We start from the raw sequence: 21118 nt of genomic DNA, 5'->3' as shown, positions 1-21118 counted from the left end.
CAGACCGCAACATCGGGAGTTCGCAGGTCCCTGGCTAGCGACCGGCTTTCGGGAGCTCCAGCCGTAGCAGCTTCAACCGCCCCGAAGTGCGAGGTATGATCGACCCGCCCGCAGGCCCTTCATCGCCCTGCGTGGCTCGGCCGCAGCACTTTCCATCGCCCGGTGGGGGCTCAAGACTTTCATCGGCCTGCTTGGCTCGGCCCTGGGACTTACCATCGCCCGGTGGGGGCTCAGGACCTTCATCGGCCTGCTCGGCTCGGCCCTGGGACCTACCATCGCCCGGTGGGGGCTCAGGACCGTCATCGGCCTGCTCGGCTCGGCCCTGGGACTTTCCATCGCCCAGTGGGGGCTTCAAAAAGTTGGGAGCCTCGATCACCTCGTGGCACCACGGGAGAAGAAATCAGGAGGAGATAAGACTTTGCCTTCCATCACAGTGAGGGTGTGCCTAGAGCAATCACTGTGATGGCTGTTTGTGTAAAAAATGTGTAAAAATTGTATCTGTGTGTCCTGTGCTTTTTGTTCTCTACTGCCGGACCCTGACGTGAGAGGACGCTGGCGTTGTTTATTCGCCGCTTCTCCGTTAGGATAGTTTGTCTGTTTGTTTTTATGTTTGATTGTTTATGTAAAGCGCTTTGAGCACCTGATAAGGCGCTATATAAAATAAATGATTATTATTATTATTATTATTATAAGTTTTTTACTGTGCCAAGCCAACATGGTGCTCATTGCAATTGGCCTTTGAAGACCCTGATTCACCATGTCCACCAAATAAACTGTAAACATCTGCTTTTTTTAAAAAAACCAGCAGATATGCACTTTTGCTTTGTAAGCTATCCAAGTATCATACTTGTCCAAATCCTTTCTATGGAACAATGCCTCAAGGTGGGAAAAAAAACTATATAGATTGACAAAATCTCAAATGAAAAACCTCACTCCTTGTAATATGTAACGGATGTATTACAAAAATAAACCTATGAATTACAGAGTTTAAATTTAGAAGGGGAACAATTGGAACTTTAAAAATGAGTTTTATTTCTAAATTGCAATGCATGCATTTTATTGACACGCCATGGGAAAATAGTGCATGTAAAGTATGCTTATTTCAAGTTAATATAAAGAAGTCCATAAATGCATCTAAAGATGCAAAATATTCATAGATTCAACATAGACAACTTTCAAATGATTGCCAAATACCTCAGCTTTGACTCAGCAAATGAAAGAAAACTGGCCTTTCCCTGAGGGAGGAAAGGAAGCCAACAGAGCACTCAGTGCTGAAAAAGAACAAGAAAAAAAAACAAGGAAAGAAAAATACTAGGCGAACAAAAGGGATGTTTTTCTTTAAAGAGATTTTAAAAGTATGAAATCCAAAGGGCGTGATTCATTTTTCCCAGTTTAGAATAACCACCATGACATAATCATGGGCTGCTGTAAAGTCTGTGCCTACATTTTGTAGTGTGATAGCAGACTAATGGTATCTCTTCTAAACTTTGCCAATGCAAGAAGTCGTAGCTTTGATTTTACTTACTTGCTGTTTCTGTTGCTGCTGCTTACTTACGTTCCTCATGTAAGTATTATACTTAATAATATCTTGGCTCATTTCATCCACTCTGTCCATTAAAAGCTGGAGGTTCTTCTCTAGATGATTTCTATAAGACATAGGTATCATTCACCACACAAAATATTTTTCATTCTCAAATCAAACTGAACTGTCATCAATGAATAGCATTCCAATATATGTGTTCTTATTGTCAAGATGATACAGAGCTGAATATAGTGCAAGGGAGATGGCATCCTTCATAGACCTGTTTTTGTTAGCTGCAAAGCTAGTAGCAATGGGCATTTTCCATCCAGAGAAGCAGAATTCTGTGGAAATGTGCACAAAAATCCAATGAGAAAGCTGTAGATTATTTTTCTTGGACTTTTACAGATTTTCATGTTTCAGAACTTGCATGACTTCATTTTTGAAACATGGGTCTTATGATAACACAACAATGTAGGACCAGGAGCTACAAAATCATTGCACATTACTTTACCTGCAACCTGGCAATAGGACAATTTAAATCTGGATCTGTAACTTAACTATGAAGTAGTTACTGCACAAAGCTTCTTCTCGGACCCACACATTCTTGAACATTTTAGAATGAATCACTGTTTGGTAAAGACAATTGTCTGCCATATGAACAATGTGCACGCTCATATAATACACCATAGTAATGAACACATCTCCATCAAATTCCTTTGTAAATGTTACCTGTCCCTCCTCAACTCCTCCCACAATTCTGACAATTCTTCCATGAACTAAATAAAGCCATTGTGTGAATATATTCAAAGTTTTTCTTTCAAAATCAAACATCCTTGCCCCTACAAAAAATATTTTAGTGACCAGATAAAAATTCTTAAAATGCACCAATAAATTACTGCACAAAAATGAAACAACACTTAAAATCCACTTTCTTATTTGATTTTAGATTTAGAGATACAGCGCGGAAACAGGCCCTTCGGCCCACCGAGTCCGTGCCGCCCAGCGATCCCCGCACATTAACACTATCCTACACACACTAGGGACAATGTTTTACATTTACCCAGTCAATTAACCTACATATCTGTACGTCTTTGGAGTGTGGGAGGAAACCGAAGATCTCGGAGAAAACCCACGCGGGTCACGGGAAGAACGTACAAACTCCGTACAGACGGCGCCCGTAGTCAGGATCGAACCTGAGTCTCCGGCACTGCATTCGCTGTAAGGCAGCAACTCTACCGCTGCGCCACCGTGCCGCCACATTCTCCAGAAAATTGTCCTCACATCAATTCAACTTGTAAAGAAACCCACTCAATTCCCACCAAAAAAACACCTCAAAATGTTGTGTAGGAAAATAACTGCAGATGCTGGTACAAATCGAAGGTATCACAAAATGCTGGAGTAACTCAGCAGGTAAGGCAGCATCTAGGAGAGAGGGAAAATGTTGTGTAATCTCTTGATTTGGAGTGTGAAATGTGTACATCGGATAGAGATTAAGAAGCAGGACCTCAAATATGGCAATCTCTGGAATACTCCTGCTGCATGTGTGTGAGTATGGAAATAGAGGTATAGCACATGTATGGCTGGGAAGATGGTGCAGTAGATGCCCTCATAGGTAGTTTGCTAGTGCAATGGAGGATTTAGCAGGATGTTGGACACAGCAAGGGGAAAGGGGAAACAAAATACATGGAAAAGATGGGATCGATAAAAGCCATTAGATGAAATGTATTCATTTTTGGGATCTGAGCACTATTGGCAAGGCCAGCATTTATTGTCATAGATTACATAGAAAATAGGTGCAGGAGGAGGCCATTTGGCCCTTCGAGCCATCACTGCCATTCATTGTGATCATGGGTGATCATCCACAATCAGTAACCTGTGCCTGCATTCTCCCCATAACCCTTGATTCCACTAGCCCTTAGAGCTCTATCTAGCGCTATCGGCACTAGTCCTTGATAAGGTAGTGCGAGAGCAAATGTCATTTAACATCACCTTCGAAGAGAGCCGCCATCATTTTGCCGATAATTAATATTGGGTAATAATCAGCAAGGTTGAATTGGTCCTGGTTTTTGTGAACATTATATACCTGGACAATAACCCATAGCGATGGGTAAATGCCGGTGTTATAACTGTACTAGAATATTTTGGCTAGAGCCATAGCTGATCCTGGAGGGAGGTCTGTAGCACTACAACTAGGGCGTTGGCCGGTTCCATAGCCTTTGCTAGATCTGGTGCACTCAGCAATTTCTTGATATCATGTGGAGTCAATTGAACTGGCTTGGAGACTGGCTTCTGTGATGGTGGGGACCTCAGAAAGAAGCCGAGATGAATCGCATCAGGTTTTTAGGTACATCCAGACTAAAGGAAGCGCAAGGTGGTCTAAGATGTATTTACAATCACACATTATGATCCTAAGAAGCATTTCAAACAAGGTTGGCGAGGCGCAGAAACTATTAACCATGTTATGCCAATAACAGAAACTTGGCTAGAAATAAAAGACAAATGAGTCCAAACTATTCTTGGATACATGGTGTTCAGGAAACATAGGGCAGGAAAGAAACATAGCCATAGCCAGGCTGGGCGACAGCTTGGATTAAGGAAAATATGAAAGAGATTATATGGTGAAACAATCTCCAATTAGGGTTAAGGAACAACAAAGCTACAATTATCTACTGGGACCATACTGGACTGCCAATCACTGGGAAGGACAGAGAGGAGTACATTTGCAGTGGGTAAAAGCTATGGAGAAGTGATGCCAGGCGTGTGAGTGAGGTAAAAAAACAGGAAAAGTGCCGAGCACTTGCGCAAGGCGTACAACGGGGGTCAAAAAATTTGAAAGGTTTTGAAAATTTACACACAAAATTACCAGTTTCAAGCCTCTTTTAGTGCATTTCAAAGTAAAAACAGACATTACAAAATAATGTGAATATGTCACTGTATACTAATAACATTTTGAAGTAAATTCACACATTAATTGATAATCAGCCCAAAATTGGCTTTTCTGCTGTGTTTTATATTTTAACCCTGTCTTAATTAATTTAGTTATATAATCTTGCACTTAATTTTAATATTTACTCATTACAGTTCCACCACTGATTTTCTGGCACTCTTGTTTCCAGGTCTTTGCTGGTTTATCCAGCCGGCCAAGGAAGTCGGCTATGGGGATAGATGTGCTGGCTCCAGCTGGGCTGGAGTTCCGGAGCCCCGGCCGCAGGTTGCAAATTCAACCCACCGATCGGACGTGCAAGTCCCGATGAGGTCGAGATTGGCTGCCTTGCCCAGCCTAGATGCCACAATTTCGGGGAGACTTCCAGTGCGCGCGGGGGGGATTTCCCAGGGAACCCCTAGTGACCTCTAGCAGCCGAATTGACAAATTGGCCGTGGAAGTCCCGATGAGGTCGAGATTGGCTGCCTTGACCAGCCTAGGTGCCACATTTTTTGGGGAGACTTCCAGGGCGCGGGAGATTTTTCGCGGAACCCCTAGCGACGTCTAACGGAACCCTAGTGTTCATTACAAGTCTATACATCGGTTTTTTTAAAAATCCAATTTCTCCGTTTATTTGGCAAAGTGAAAAACGCGGAAACCATGCAAAAAGCACGGAAAATGGATGTTAAAAACACGGAAATCCGCAGAAACGCGGAAAATTCACATGCCTGTGATGATGGGACACTAACCATCCAAATACAGGTATGGCAGCAATAATGGAGGGGGCAAAAGGCTGATGGGTTTCCAACATTTGTTCAAGAGAACATTGAGGAACACAGACGTGCCTCTGGGAAATTAGCCAAGCCAAGTGCAACTAGTATCTGTAGGGTACATAGCAATGTCAATAAAATGGAACCAGAGCTCAGCAAACAACATTTTAATTGTCAAGTAAGAGGCATTTAATGTGGAGATGTTTCAGTTATGACCTATTCCATGAGAAGGGTAGGAAAATGAAAGTCCCAGAGTAAAATAAAGCCTAATAGAAGCATGTACACGTCAGATTTATATTTATTATTGTCATGTGTACCAAAATAGAGCGAAAAGCTTTGTTTTGCTTGCTATCATATACACAATCATGCCAAACTCAAGTACAATATGAAGAACAAGGAAAAACGTGAGTGCTGTATATAATTTATGATTGGAGGCCTTGGAATTAGAGGGTGAACTGCAGTCAGGATAGTAAAAGACTACAAGACATTGGCAACCTAGTGAAAATGGGCAGATTGGTGGCAGAAGAAATTTAATACCGAGAAAAATAAAGTGTTATGCTGTTATGTTTTCTTTGGAAAAAATAAGGGGACAAATGAATACACAATTCTTAAAGGGGTACAAGAAGAGATATCTAGAGCCTATATTTGTGTTTAAAAAAGACACAAAGTGCTGGATTAACAGCGGATCAGGCAGCATCTCTGGAGAACATGGATAGGTGATGTTTCAGGTCAGGAATGAAGAAGAGCCCCAACCCGCAAAAGTCATCTATCCCTATTCTCCAGAGATGCTGTCAGACCTGTTGAGTTACCCCAGCACTGTGTGAAACGTCACCTATCCATGTTCTCCAGAGATGCTGCCAGACCTGTTGAGTTACCCCAGCACTGTGTGAAACGTCACCTATCCATGTTCTCCAGAGATGCTGCCAGACCTGTTGAGTTACCCCAGCACTGTGTGAAACATCATCTATCCATGTTCTCCAGAGATGCTGCCAGACCTGTTGAGTTACCCCAGCACTGTGTGAAACATCATCTATCCATGTTCTCCAGAGATGCTGCCAGACCTGTTGAGTTACCCCAGCACTGTGTCCTTTTTTTTTGTAAACCAGCATCTGCAGTTCCACATTTCCACTTTCTACATTTGCGTAATTTATTAAGAAATAGCAGGACATTATTTTGAGTTTAGAGATACGGTGTGGAAACAGGCCCTTTGGTCCACCGAGACCACGCCGACCATTGATCACCCACACACGAGCTCCATGTTATCCCACTTTTGCATTCTACACTCTAGGGGTAATCTCCAAAACAAACCTACAAACCTGCGCGTCTTTAGAATGTGGGAGGAAACCGGAGCACTTGGAGAAAACCGAGCCAGTCAGAGGGAGAACAGACAGCACCGAGGTCAGGCTCGACTCAGAGTCTCTGACGCTGTCAAGCAGCAGCTCTACAGCAGTGCTACTGTGGATGTAAATATTGTTATCCATATTTAAGAATGGATGTAAATGTGTTGCAAAAGTTTGTTGACGGTTTCCTAGACTGATACCTGGAATGGCTGTGTTATCTCACAAGAGAAGTGTCACGTGTATTTAGCTAGAATTTAGAAAAATGAGAAGTGTTGACTGAAACAAAGGTTCAGAAGGTGTCTCGATAGGATGGAAGTCATAAGGATGTTTCCTCGTTAGGAGAATAAAACATTTTAGGAAATGTGAAAGCCTGTGAGAGTGCTCACAATAGGTGACATAGAGATAAAGCAGTTAGGAATTTATACTCATCTCAGTCCTCAAATCCTCTTGTTAAAATGCCCAATATCATATAATCTGCCTTCCTGTTTTTGCCACCAAAGTGGATAACCTCACATTTATCTATATCATGCCACGCATCTGCCCACTCACCCAACCTATCCAATATAAAATTCCTGTCTGCTAAACACAATTTTAATTTCAGAAATTCATAGATTTTGTCCAAATGTTCGGTTATCTCATCCTTTATACTGAACCCCACCATTTTCTCTCAAACTGATATTTGGGTGTTTACCTGTAATATTAACTCACTATTACCAAAACATTAACTTTGCTGTCCACAGTGCATGGTCAGTTGATTTTAAGTCAGAGCAAAAACTCGGATCGGTATTTCAGGGCTTTTGAAATATCCCTGGTCTTTTCTTTATAACTGCTCTCATCAATCAATCAACTGGATGGTTCAGTGAAAAGTAGAGAAAAATAGACCGCACCCTATCAGAGATATCCCCTTCATCCTATTCATTCTCCTCATCGCCAATCTCACTTCAATTTAAAGCTAATTTGTGTTCTCACTTTTCCAAATCCAATGAACGATGTTATTGGCCGAAACATTAATTTTGTTTCTTTTTCAAAAGATACTCCTGGATATACTGAGAGTTTCAAACATTTTCAATTTATATTACTTATTTTAGAGTAAAATTTCCCTCATTTTGCATTGAAGGCATACCTGAGGACGCTTTTAAAATCCATACGCACGTTTCTTCTCATTCTTAATTTTTACCCTCTTCATAAATTTTTGTCTTCTGCTAAAATCTGGACCGCTCCCAATAGATTTGCTATTTTGTTTGGCTATTTTATACAATTCATCTTCGAGTATCATACTGTCCTTAATTTTTGTCATGAGTCATCGTCATTTCCTTTTGTATTATATATTTTGTATTTTTTACTCGAATGAAAGGGACTTTGACAAAAGACAGGAATGTTTAACTGTTGCAGTTAGCAGAAAAGATCTTTGGGAAAGCACTGCAGAGTGTTAGTCAGATTTCTTTGGGTTATTGTCTATTTTGCTGTAAAAAATGCAACAAAGATAAGGATTTTGCTGCCACAACTGTGCTAGCAGAATTACGTTCAGTTTCCATTTCTATGGAATGAAGTGCCACAGGGCTCGGTGCTGGGGCCGCAACTATTTACAATATATATTAATGATTTGGATGATGGAATTAGAAGTAACACTAGCAAGTTTGCGGATGACACAAAGCTGGGTGGCAGTGTGAACTGCGAAGAGGATGTTAGGAGGTTGCAGGGTAACTTGGACAGGTTGAGTGAGTGGGCAGATCCATGGCAGATGCAGTATAATATAGATAAATGTGAGGTTATCCACTTTGGCAGCAAAAATAAGGAGGCAGATTATTATCTCAATGGTATCAGATTAGGTAAAGGGGAAGTGCAACGAGACCTTGGTGTCCTTGTACACCAGTCACTGAAAGTAAGCGTGCAGGTACAGCAGGCAGTGAAGAACGCTAATGTCATATTGGCCTTCACAACGAGAGGATTTGAGTATAGGAGCAAAGAAGTCCTTCTGCATTTGTATAGGGCCCTGGTGAGACCACATCTGGAATATTGTGTGCAGTTTTGGTCTCCTAATTTGAGGAAGGACGTCCTTGCTATTGAGGCAGTGCAGCGTAGGTTCACGAGGTTAATCCCTGGGATAGAGGGACTGTCATATGAGGAAAGATTGGAAAGACTGGGCTTGGATTCACTGGAGTTTAGAAGGATGAGAGGGTATTTTATAGAGATGTATAAAATTATAAAAGGACTAGACAAGCTAGATGCAGGAAAAATGTTCCCAATGTTGGGGGAGTCCAGAACCAGGGGACACAGTCTAAGAATAAAGGGAAGGCCATTTAAAACCGAGGTGAGAAGTAACTTTTTCACCCAGAGTTGTGAATCTGTGGAATTCTCTGCCACAGAAGTCAGTGAAGGCCAATTCACTGGAAGAATTTAAAAGAGAGTTAGATAGAGCTCTAGGGGCTAGTGGAATCAAGGGATATGGGGAGAAGGCAGGCACGGGTTACTGATTGTGGATGATCAGCCATGATCACAATGAATGGCGGTGCTGGCTCAAAGGGCCAAATGGCCTCCTCCTGCACCTATTTTCTATGTTTCTATGTAATACTGTTGCTGGATGCTGCAAATAGAGTCTGGGTGATTACCTAATAACAGTTAGATTTAGATTTTAGATTTTGATATACAGCGCAGAAACAGGCCCTTCGACCCACCGTGTCCGCGCCGCCCAGCGATTCCCGCACACTAACACTATCTTACACCCACTAGGGACAATTTTTACATTTGCCCAGCCAATTAACCTACAAACCTGTACGTCTTTGGAGTGTGGGAGGAAACCAAAGATCTCGGAGAAAACCCACGCAGGTCACGGGGAGAACGTACAAAACTCCGTACAGACGGCGCCCGTAGTCAGGATCGAACCTCAGTCTCCGGCGCTACATTCGCTGTAAGGCAGCAACTCTACTGCTGCGCCACCGTGCCGCCCAAAGTACCTTTGGGATTTCATATTAAGAATTGTCCATGTGAAAAATAAATAATTCATGAAATCCTTACGTGGAGCAACAATTGTGAAAGTTTCACAAGTAAAAATAATGTGTGCCAAATCCCATGTATATGCTAATAGCTGATGCTAGTTTGTTTCAGCTAACAACTGTTGCTGCAAAACTATTACAGCAAGATTAGTTAAGAAATTGCAGAAATATTGATGAGCACTTTCACCTTCAGTGACTGAACAAGCGTTACCTCATGACATGAACCGACACCATTGCCGCACAAGTTGTCAATTCTTACACTTTTTTTACAAAAGCAAAACTAACTTTCATAATATAATAATATTAAACCAACAACACTTACCCACTAGCCAAATTGAGAAGTTCTTGCTTTTCAGACACACTTGACTTTTCTTCTAGTTCCCAAAGCAGAACATTGACAAGGTGAGAATTCTTGATAATAATGGGCACTTCTTCAAACATATTCTCGGAAGTAATGAGTGCTTTCTTTATTCTAGGTGATAGAGACGAAGTAATATTAAGATTAGTAACGCTTCCAAATGACTTCATAAAGGTAAATAACATTTTAAACATTAACTGGAAGTGGGCTTTTATACAGCAATAAGGTCCAAACGAATCAGTAATACGTTGGTTCACATGGATTTATAAAGCTGCATCACATTTTATTGACATCCAATCTGACCACGGACATCTCTTTTTATTCAGGCTATTTCAAGATTTCAGTTAGGAACATATAATTAGGAGCAGGAGTAGGCCACAGGCCTTTGATCATGCTGGCCATTCAACAAAATCATGGCTGATTGATTGTGGCTTCAACATCCATGGTAACCTTTCACTCTCTTACTTATGAAGTATCTATCGAACTCTGCCATTAAATATTCAGTTTGCTTCCACTATCCTGTGAAAAAGAGTTCCAAAGGCACAAGAACCTGAAAGAAAAAAAAAAATCCCGACCGTTTGAGGTGCAATCCTTTACTTTTAGAGATTTCCCCCTCGAGGAAACATCCTTTCCACTTCCACCTGTCAAGATCCTTCAGGATCTTATACATTTCAACCAAATCCCCTCTCACTGCACTGAACTCCAGCAGACATGAGCCGAGCTTGCCCAACCTTTTCTCATGAAACAAACCCACTCGCTCTAGGTGCTAGTTTCGTGTAAACTTCATCGGAACTGTTCACACGCTTAACATTCTTCCTCAATTAAGAGCAATAAAGTACAAAGTTCCTCAAGAGATGACCCCACCGATGCCCAATATAAATGAACAATATTTTACTTTTTCCAAAACTAATAATTTCGTATTTCCCCATAGTATGTTCTATTTGTTAAACCTTGGCCCTTCCGTTAACTTGTAGGCTGCTGACCTCTTCACAACTTATTTTTCAACCTATCTTTATTAAGCTTGAGGAGAGATACACTGGTGACAACTTGAAGAGAATTAATGGAGATGGGCACTAAGCGAGATGAACAGTCGGGAAAGATATGAAGACTAGGGAACTTGGGAAAGTTAATGACGGTGTTTGTATTTACAGTAGAGGAAGTGTTGGATGTCCCAAAATATATGAAGGTAGAGAAATCTGCCAGGCATGATCAGGTATATATAGACACTGTGGCAAGCTAGAGAAGAAATTGAGGGAGCTTTGTCTGAAATACATGAATTATTGTTAGACTCGGGTGAAGTGCTGGAAGTCTGGCTAGTGATGTGCCTCTGTTTAAGAAGGGCCGGAAATAAATATCTGGGAACTAAAGAGCAGTAAGCCTAACATTTGTGGTAAAAAAGTTTCTGAAGGATACGATATACAAGCATTTGGATAGACAGGGATGGTTTTGAGCATGGGAGATAATGTCTCACAAGAGTGTTTTGAAGTAACCAAGGTTTATGAGGACAGGGCCACAGACATAGCCTGCACAGACTTCAGCAAGGCGTTTAACAAGGTTCCACATGGTAGGCTGCTCTGGAAGGTGAGATTGCATGGGGTCTAGGGAGAGGTATTCATTGGATCCATAATTGGTTTGATGGTAGGAGACTGAAGTTGACGGTTGGAGGGTGTTTTTCGGACTAAGTGGTGTACCTCAAGTTGGTGCTGTACCCATTGATCATCTATATCAATGATTTGGATGAAAATGTACAAGGAAGGCAAGTTTGAAGATACGTTGTGGTATTGTAGATAGTGAATGTTTTCAAGAGTTACAGTGGTATCTTGATCAGCTGGTTTAGGTTTATTATTGCATGCGATCCAAACAAATCAGATTAACCATACATAAATACAACTCCCATTCCTTCTCTCCAGAGATGCTGCCTGTCCCTCTGAGTTACTCCAGCATTTTGTGTCTATCTTCGATTTAAACCAGCATCTGCAGTTCTTTCCGACAGATAAACACAATCGGTCAAGTTCAAGTACATAGATTGAGTAAATGGGTAGGTATGGAGTCCAGAATATAGTCCTCAGCATTCTAGCACATCAGTTCCAAAGACAAACTCCTCAATACGGCAGAGGTGCATCGACTCTGCCCTAGGTTATGGAAGGGCCATTCAGAAGCCTCATAACAGCGGGGAGGAAGCTGTTCCTGAATCTGGTGCTACAAGCTTTCAAGCTCCGGTAACTTCTGCCAGAGAGGAGCAGGGAAAAAGTTGAATGATCAGGGTGGGAAAAGACTTTATGTTGGCTGCTTTTCCGAGGCAGCGTGAATTGTAGATTGAGGTGAAGTGTAAATGGCAGGAAGTTTGGTCTGTTCGATGGATTGGACTACATCTACATCACTCTGCAATTTCTTGTGCTCTTGGGCAGAGCTGTTTGCAAATCAAGCTGTGATGCAACCTGTCAGTGTACATTCTATGGTGCATCTGAAGAAATTTGTACGAGTCATTGGAGACATGCCGAATTTCCTCAATCACCTCAGGAAGCAAAGGTTTTGCTGTACCTTCTTGACCGTTGCATCAATGTGTTTGGTCTACGACAGATCATTGGAAATATTATCACCAAGGAACTTGAAACTCTCAACCATTCCTTAGAATTATTGTGGAGAAAAATGGGCTGAAGAATGGCAAATGGAGTTTGCTTCAGTTAAGTGTGAGGTGTTGCATTTTGGAAATTCAAAACAGGGTAGGATCTTCAGTGAACCGCAGGGCACTGGGGAGTGTTATAGAGCAGAGTGATTTAGCATTACACATATATAGCTCCTTTAAAGTGGCGTCGCAGGAAGAAGAACGTTTTTGGCACACCAGCCTTCATCAGTTTGCAAATTGGGTTAGAAGTTGGGATGTTATGTTGTAGATGTACAAGATGTTTGTGAGGACACACTTGGAGTATTGTAAGAAAATAACTGCAGATGCTGGTACAAATCGAAGGTATTTATTCACAAAATGCTGGAGTAACTCAGCAGGTCAGGCAGCATCTCGGGAAAGAAGGAATGGGTGACGTTTCGGGTCGAAACCCTTCTTCAGACTGATGTCAGGGGGGTGGGACAAAGGAAGGATATAGGTGGAGACAGGAAGATAGAAGGAGATCTGGGAAGGAGGAGGGGAAGAGAGGGACAGAGGAACTATCTAAAGTTGGAGAAGTCGATGTTCATGCCACTGGGCTGCAAGCTGCCCAGGCGAAATATGAGGCGCTGTTCCTCCAATTTCTGGTGGGCCTCACTATGGCACTGGAGGAGGCCCATGACAGAAAGGTCAGACTGGGAATGGGAGGGGAAGTTGAAGTGCTCGGCCACCGGGAGGTCAGCTTGGTCAATGCGGACCGAGCGCAGGTGTTGAGCGAAGCGATCGCCGAGCCTGCATTTGGTTTCGCCGATGTAAATAAGTTGACATCTAGAGCAGCGGATGCAATAGATGAGGTTGGAGGAGGTGCAGGTGAACCTTTGTCTCACCTGGAAAGACTGTTTGGGTCCTTGGATGGAGTTGAGGGGGGAGGTAAAGGGACAGGTGTTGCATCTTGTGCGGTTGCAGGGGAAAGTGCCCGGGGATGGGGTGGTTTGAGTAGGAAGGGACGAGTGGACCAGGGAGTTATGGGGGGAACGGTCTCTGCGGAACGCAGAGAGGGGAGGGGATGGGAAGATATGGCCAGTGGTGGGGTCCCGTTGTAGGTGACGGAAATGTTGGCGGATGATTTGTTGGATCCGCTGGCTGGTGGGGTGGAAGGTGAGAACGAGGGGGATTCTGTCCTTGTTGCGAGTGGGGGGAGGGGGAGCAAGAGCGGAGCTGCGGGATGTAGAAGAGACCCTAGTGAGAGCCTCATCTATAATGGAGGGGAAGCCCCGTTTCCTGAAGAATGAGGACATCTTGGAGTATTGTGTTCAGTTTTGGTCACCTTGCTCTAGGGAAGATGTCATTAAGCTGGCAAAAGTCCAGGAGAGATTTACAAGGATGTTGCCAGGACTCGAAGGCCTGAAATTATAAAGAGAGGTTCAGCAGTCTAGAACTTTAATCTTTGAAGCAAATGAGGCTGTAGGATGACTTTATCGAGGTGTGTAAAATCATGAGGAGTAGACAGTGAATGCAGTCTTTTTACCAGTGTAAGGAATCTAGAACTGGAGGCCATACGTGAGAGGGGAATGATTTAATAGGAACCCGAGAAGCCATTTTCATACAAAGGGTGGTGGGTATATGGAACAACCCGCGAAGAAAGAGATATGTACAAAAACAATTAAAAGCCATTTGGTACATGGGTAGGAAAGGTTTAAATGGATTATGGGTCAGGCTCAGGCAAGTGGGACTAGTATATCACACGCTGATTCACTATCCTCCGTGTCCTTCTCCTTGATGAATATCGATGCTAAGTACTCATTTAGTACTATGCCTCTAACTCCAGTGTGTGGTCCTGAGACTCACAGAACAACAAGGTGCACTCTAGGAGTGTTAAATTATAGTAGAGGAGGAAATAGAGTAAATGAGGGTAGACCAAGAAAAACCAGAAGGAATTTCAAAAACAAGTTTAGAATGTTTGCATGCAGGCGTTCCAAATGTGACAAATTAGATTGGTGACTGAAAATAGAAATAGCTTTGTGGAAATATAATATAGTGGTCACAAATTAAAACACAGCTAAGATGACAGAACTGGGCACTTCGTCGTGGCTATCCCTCGAAGTCGAGGATGATGGTCTTTGTTCCGTTGTTTTTATGAACTCTCAGGTTGGTGGCTTATGAGTCCAATCCTGGCTTTGAAAGTTCTTTGGCATTCAGGGCAGGTAATTCCAAATGGCAGATCGGGCTTTGGTTGTTGCTGCCTCTCTTTCCGTTTACTTCTCTTTTCTTCTAATTCCACGCATCTGTTGGCTTCGAAGGTCGCTGTCCCTTTTTGGATGATGGTTCACCAGAGGTTCCTGTCCTGGGCATTGGTTTCCCAATTTTCAATGTCAATTTCACATTTCTTCATGTTGGCTTTTAAGGCGTTTTTGAATCTCTTCTTTTGTCGGCCTCTTTTATGTTTGCCTTCTTTACGCTGGGAGTAGAAGGTTTGCTTTGGTAGACACTCGTCTTCCATCCGAACAACATGACTGCTCCATCTTAGTTGGTTCTTGATGACGAAGGCTTCGACGCTTGATGTTTTCGCTTCATTCAGCACGCTGACGTTGGTTCTTCTGTCTTCCCAGCTGATATTTAAGCTGCTTCGAAGACATCGTTGATGGAACTTTTCAAGTGTTTTCAGATGGCGGTGATATGTTGTCCAGGTTTCTGATGCATACAAGAGCTTTGGAATCACCACTGCTTTGTACACTAATATTTTGGTGTCTGTTCACTATAATATTGTGTATATACTGATATCAATATAATATAGTGGTCACAAATCAAAACACAGCTATGGTGATAGAACTGGGCACTTAATAGTCTATGGTACAGAGGGGGGATAAAAAAGATGTGCAGAATTTATTGCTGAAAAGAGAAACATTCAATGAGAAGTCATAAAGAAACAATTTACAAAGTTAAGCAAGAGGGAGCTATCATGTTTTCTAACGTATTTTAAGAGGCCAAAAAATAATGAGAAGACAGAGGAGCAAACCTGTAACGAATTTTGAAATGTGCAGACAGTAAAGTGGTGATTATAATTAAGCCTATAACAACTAGGAACTTTAATTAAGCCAATGACATCAAACAATAACATGGTAGGGGACTTCCTGAAACGTGCTTGGGACTTCTATACAAACCAGCCATAGAGACAGACCCGAGGACCAGAGGCCATAGCCTCAGAATAAAAGGACATACCTTTAGAAAGGAGATGAGGGGGAATGTCTTTAGTCAGAGGGTGATGAATCTGTGGAACTCATTGCCACAGGATGCTGTGGAGGCCAAGTCAATGGATATTTTTAAGGTGGAGATTGAGAGATTCTTGATTAGGACTGATGTCAGGGGTTAAGGGGAGAAGGTAGGAAAATAGGGTTGAGAAGGAAAGATAGATCAGCCTTGAATGAATGGCGGAGTAGACTTGATGGGACAAAAGACCTAATTCTGCACCTATCACTTATAAATCAACTTATGATTCAAGGTATAACATGTACAGATTTAATTTGTTTTCCATAAAGTACGAAGAGGAATGTGAAAAAATTCAGAACACATACTTCCACTAGGGGTGATGGAATCAGAATTTGTGCTCTGCACTAAGTTGGTGTAGACCTCTATGGGCAGAATGATCTCCGATGCAGTGGCATTACCAAGGCTTAAACTCTACAGGTGCTGTGAGAACTACAAAAACACAAGAGCTCCCTCCACTGATGGAAACAAATATTGCCCCATATAAACTTCTATACAAACCAGCCATAGAGACAGAGCCCGGAAACAGGCCCTTCGAAACTGCACAAATTTTAGTAATGATTCTGGAAAAAAAAAATTTAGCTTCTGCTTTATTGCAGATTATGGTCTATGTTCATATTATCAGGTACCCTGACAATTGAAATAATCTCATGACAAAACCTCTCAATTTTGCAAACATTGGTCTTATCCTGCCATGAAGGGACCCAATTCAATGAGCGTCTGTTCTTAATTATAACCTCTCATTCATGCCATCATTCTGTCAAAACTCCGATACTGCCTTTGCTTGGTTTTAAGATCCATCCATGAGTGTGCCTGGAACTCAGACAATAGTCCAATTGTGTCCCAATTAGCATCTTACATAAATTCAACAATGAACCTTCCTTTTTATTTCCAAAAACCTTCAGTCACAGGGCTTAATTCCTTCGAATATCATGTCACTTAAAGACTTGAATTGTAAGCTATCTTGTAACCTTCTGAAACAAAATATACTGATGGATGGATCTTAAAACCAAGCAAAGGGGGTATCAAAGTTTTGGTAGAATTCCCTTTACCTATTTACTAATTGTTATCATTCAAATAAATTCATGAAGATGATATGTTGTTTATATATCTACATGAAATAGTCCCATAGCAGGGAAGTTATTGTTTTAATTACTGTTGTTAACAACTTTAAGCTTTCCTGTGAACTTTTTGTAATGAAATTGCCTCAATATTATAAACAATAGGCTGCCGTGTCATTTTGGGAATCACTGTTACAGGTTGTTTAATGTTTTGTCCAGGCCCATAAACACTTAATGTGTAGGAAAGAACTGCAGATGATCGAAGGTAGGCACAAAATGCTGGAGTAACTCAGCGGGACAGGCAGCATCTCTGGAGAGAAGGAATGGGTGATGTTTCGGGTCAAGACCCTTCTTCAGACTAATAAACGCCTAATGCATTCTGAAATACAAATTATGTAACAGAATACTTAAGTGACCACTTGATATAGAGTGTCTAATCACAACAAATTCCACTCTGCCCACAAATTCACTTGGACAATTCTGACTCCTCTCTCATCTTTCTTCATCTCTCGGTCTCCATCACAAGGAACAGACTATTGATTGATGTCTACTATAAACCTGCGGTCTCCCAGTTATCTGGACTTCACTTCATCCCACCCTGTCTCTTACAAAGCTGCTATCTCCTACTCTCAATTTCTCCGTCTTCACCGCTTCTGCTCCTAAGATGAGACTTTCCACTCCAAAGCATCTCAGGTGTCCTCGTTCTTTAGTAAACGTGGCTTCCCCTGCTGTCATAGATGGATCCTTCACCTGCATCTCCTCTGTGTCCCATAGTTATGCTCTCGCTCCTCCTCGTCCCAGATTGAACAAGGTTAAAGATTACCTATTCTTCACATTTCACCCCACCAGCCTCCACATCCAACACATCATCCTCCGACATTTCTAACACCTCCAATGTGAAATCACCACCAGTAACATCTCCCATACCCACGCCCTTCAACAGATACTGCTTCCTCCGCAACTTCTTGGCTCACTTATCCCTTCCCACCTAAAGCATCCCCTCCCCAGGTACGTTCCCCTGCAACAGCAAGAGATGCAACACCTGTCCGCAGACCTTCTCCCTGACCTCCATCCAGGGACCTCAGTAGTCCTTCCAGGTGAGACAGAGGTTCACATACACCACTTCTGCCTCCGTTTCGCCTAACATTTGCACTTGGTCCGGATCTCTTGATTGCTAACCATGTTAACTTGTCTTCCCATTCCCATACTGACTTTTCTGGCCTCATAAGTTCAGTGATAGGAGCAGAAATAGGCCATTCGGCCCATCAAGTCTACTCAGCCATCCAATCATGGCTGATCTATCTTTGCCTCTTAACCCCGTAATCCCTGACACCCTGGTCCTCCTCCATTGCCAGAGTGAGGCCACACATACAAACTGGAGGGGAAAAAACTCCATATTCCACTTGGGTAGTTCACAAACCAATGGTACGAACATTGAATTCCCCAATGTTAGTAACCCTTCCCTTTTCCTTCCTCCAAACCCTCCTCCCCATCTTCACTGTTTTCCCCAACCCTCCCTTTGTGCCCTTCCAGGACCTCACTCTATTTCTCCCCTCCCCTCCATTTCTTCCTCAAGCTTCACAATTTGCAACTCTTAAATCCTTTTGTCTCACAACTTCTGTCTTTTCATCACTGGCCTTTGTTCACCATCTACCTGTCAACCACCTCCCTCCCCCCCACCTGCATCAAGCTAGTACCTGCCATGCTTTGTCTGTTCCTGCCTCGTTTCCAGTTTTCTTCACCCCACCTACAATCAGTCTGAAGAAAGGTCCCAACCCGTAACGTCACCTATCCATGTTCTCCAGAGATACTGCATGACCCTCTGAGTTACTTCAGCACTTTGTCCTTTTTCTAAACCTGTATCTGCAGTTCCTTGTATCATAGCTCCATTTTTTGCCCTCATGTTTCCCGATAGCATCTTAGAGACTAGTGGGATGCCAGAAAATTATTGTGTGTTTACATTCATCATATCATCATATCATATATATACAGCCGGAAACAGGCCTTTTCGGCCCTCCAAGTCCGTGCCGCCCAGTGATCCCCGTACATTAACACTATCCTACACCCACTAGGGACAATTTTTACATTTACCCAGCCAATTAACCTACATACCTGTACGTCTTTGGAGTGTGGGAGGAAACCGAAGATCTCGGAGAAAACCCACGCAGGTCACGGGGAGAACGTACAAACTCCTTACAGTGCAGCACCCGTAGTCAGGATCGAACCTGAGTCTCCGGCGCTGCATTCGCTGTAAAGCAGCAACTCTACCGCTGCGCTACCGTGCCGCCTCAAGTTTTCTTCATCCTTGAGAAGTATTCCGTTCTCTTGACATATCAACATTCTTAACAAGTGACAATGATATATGCTCCTTTATGAATTCTACTTTTTGCTTTTAGGTATGGGGCGATATGAGCGACACGTAGACAAGAGGGACAATCTGCTGACCTACTGACTCCCACAGCTATCTAGATTGCACTTCTTCTCAACCTGCCTCATGCAAAGACTCTATCCCCTACTCCCAATTCCTCCGTCCATGCCACATCTTCGACCAAGATGAGGTGTTCCATACCAGGACATCCGAGATGTCCTCATTCTTTAGGGAATGGGGGTTCCCCTCTTCCATCATAGATGAGGCCCTCACTAGAGTCTCCTCGATATCCCTCAGCTCCACTCTTGCTCCCCCTCCCCCCAGTCGTACCAGAGACTGAGTCTCCCTAGTCCTCACCTTCCACCCCATCAGCCGTCGCATACAGCACGTAATCCTCCAACATTTTTGCCACCTCCAACGGGATCCCATCACTAGCTTTCCGCAGAGACCGTTCCCTCCACAACTCCCTGGTTAACTCGTCCCTTCCCACCCATACCACCCCCTCCCCAGGTACCTTCTTCCTACAACCGTAGGAGATGCAACACCTGTCCCTATACCTCCTCCCTCAACTCTGTCCAAAGACCCCGACAGTCTTTTCAGGTGAGGCAGAGATTCACTTGCACCTCCTCCAACCTCATCTACTGTTCCAGCTGTGGATTCCTATATATAGGCGAGACCAAGCACAGGCTCGGCAGATCGTTTCGCTGATGACCTCCGCTCAGTCCGCCTGAACATACCTGATCTGCCAGTTGCTAAACACTTAACTCCCCTTCATATTTCCACATCGACCTTTCTGTCCTGGGCCTCCACCATTATCAGTGAGGCCTGGCGCTAAATGGAGGAAAAGCACCTCATATTTCGCTTGGGCAGCTTACACCCCAGCGATATGAATATTGACTGCTCTAACTTCGTAACCCTTGCTTTCCCTCTCTCTCCGTCCCTCCCCATTCCCAGTTCTTCAACCAGTCTGACTGTCCCAAATTACATTTTATCTCTGTTTGCATTGTTGTCACCTTCTCCTAGCTAACGATGATTTATTCTAAATTTTCCTTGAACCTCATCTCTTTTGCTGTCTCGTTTTCACACTCTTTACCCTTGCATATCTCCGCATCTCCCTCTCCCTAGATTATCCGTCTGAAGAAGGGTCTCGACCCAAAAGGTCACCCATTCCTTCTATCCAGAGATGCTGCCTGTCCCACTGAGTTACTCCAGCTTTTTGTGTCTATCTTTGGGACAATCTTGTTAGCCAACTAAAATAAAACACACAAAGTGCTAAAGTAAAGTGGTAGGTCAAGCAGCATCTCTAGAAGTTAGTCAAATTGGTTAGCATGCATGAGTTGGGCCAAGGGTCTGTCTTTCTGCTGTGTGCCTCCATGACTATGTATAATGATTTGAATTTCTACATCCAAATGCTATTGTTGACCTTGAACATCATTTTTTCTCACTAAGTACAAGAAAATTAAGGTTAGTTAAAGTTAAATTTATAGGCACACAAAAAGTATACAAAAGCAATAGAGAAAAACAGCAGAGTTGCACCTAAATACTATCTTTAACTTTGCAAAGTAGTTTATTAAAGAATAATTGCTGTAATGATGGAGGAAAGGGGCATACAAATAGTTCCCACAAACACTAACTTGATCATGATCAGATTAACTCTCAGCAAAGTTGATCAATTGAAAGTTACAAGGAATAGCACTTTTCTCTGGTAATTACAATGCGGGTAAGCTCCTTAACTCCAACAATTAGTGCTTTAAAACCTTTAGCATCTACTTGAATCAGTAGATAGTGTTAACTTAACATCCTATCTGGAAAAACTGCACCTTTGATAATGCAGGGCTCCCTAGTACTTTAATGAGGTTGCAGTCTTTTTTTTCTTCTCAAACTAGTGTGGGACCCAGTGCAAAAGTAAAGTGCAAA

At 42.8% G+C, this 21118-nt stretch overlaps 1 protein-coding gene across 1 annotated transcript in view; it reads right to left on the bottom strand.

Annotated features, from left to right (window-relative positions):
* Window positions 1–21118, bottom strand: part of LOC144592552 (eukaryotic translation initiation factor 3 subunit H-like) — a 111610-nt gene that overhangs the window by 7044 nt on the left and 83448 nt on the right. The window contains exons 5-6 of the mRNA XM_078397134.1: window positions 9871–10020; window positions 1526–1646 (exon numbers count right to left, since the gene is read on the bottom strand). Of these exons, the coding sequence (XP_078253260.1) occupies window positions 1526–1646; window positions 9871–10020 (271 nt within the window). The remainder of the gene's footprint in view (window positions 1–1525; window positions 1647–9870; window positions 10021–21118) is intronic.

Source organism: Rhinoraja longicauda, chromosome 4 (genome assembly GCF_053455715.1).
Source record: "Rhinoraja longicauda isolate Sanriku21f chromosome 4, sRhiLon1.1, whole genome shotgun sequence".
Lineage (NCBI taxonomy): Eukaryota > Metazoa > Chordata > Chondrichthyes > Rajiformes > Arhynchobatidae > Rhinoraja > Rhinoraja longicauda.
This window is presented reverse-complemented; position numbering and strand designations above follow the sequence as displayed.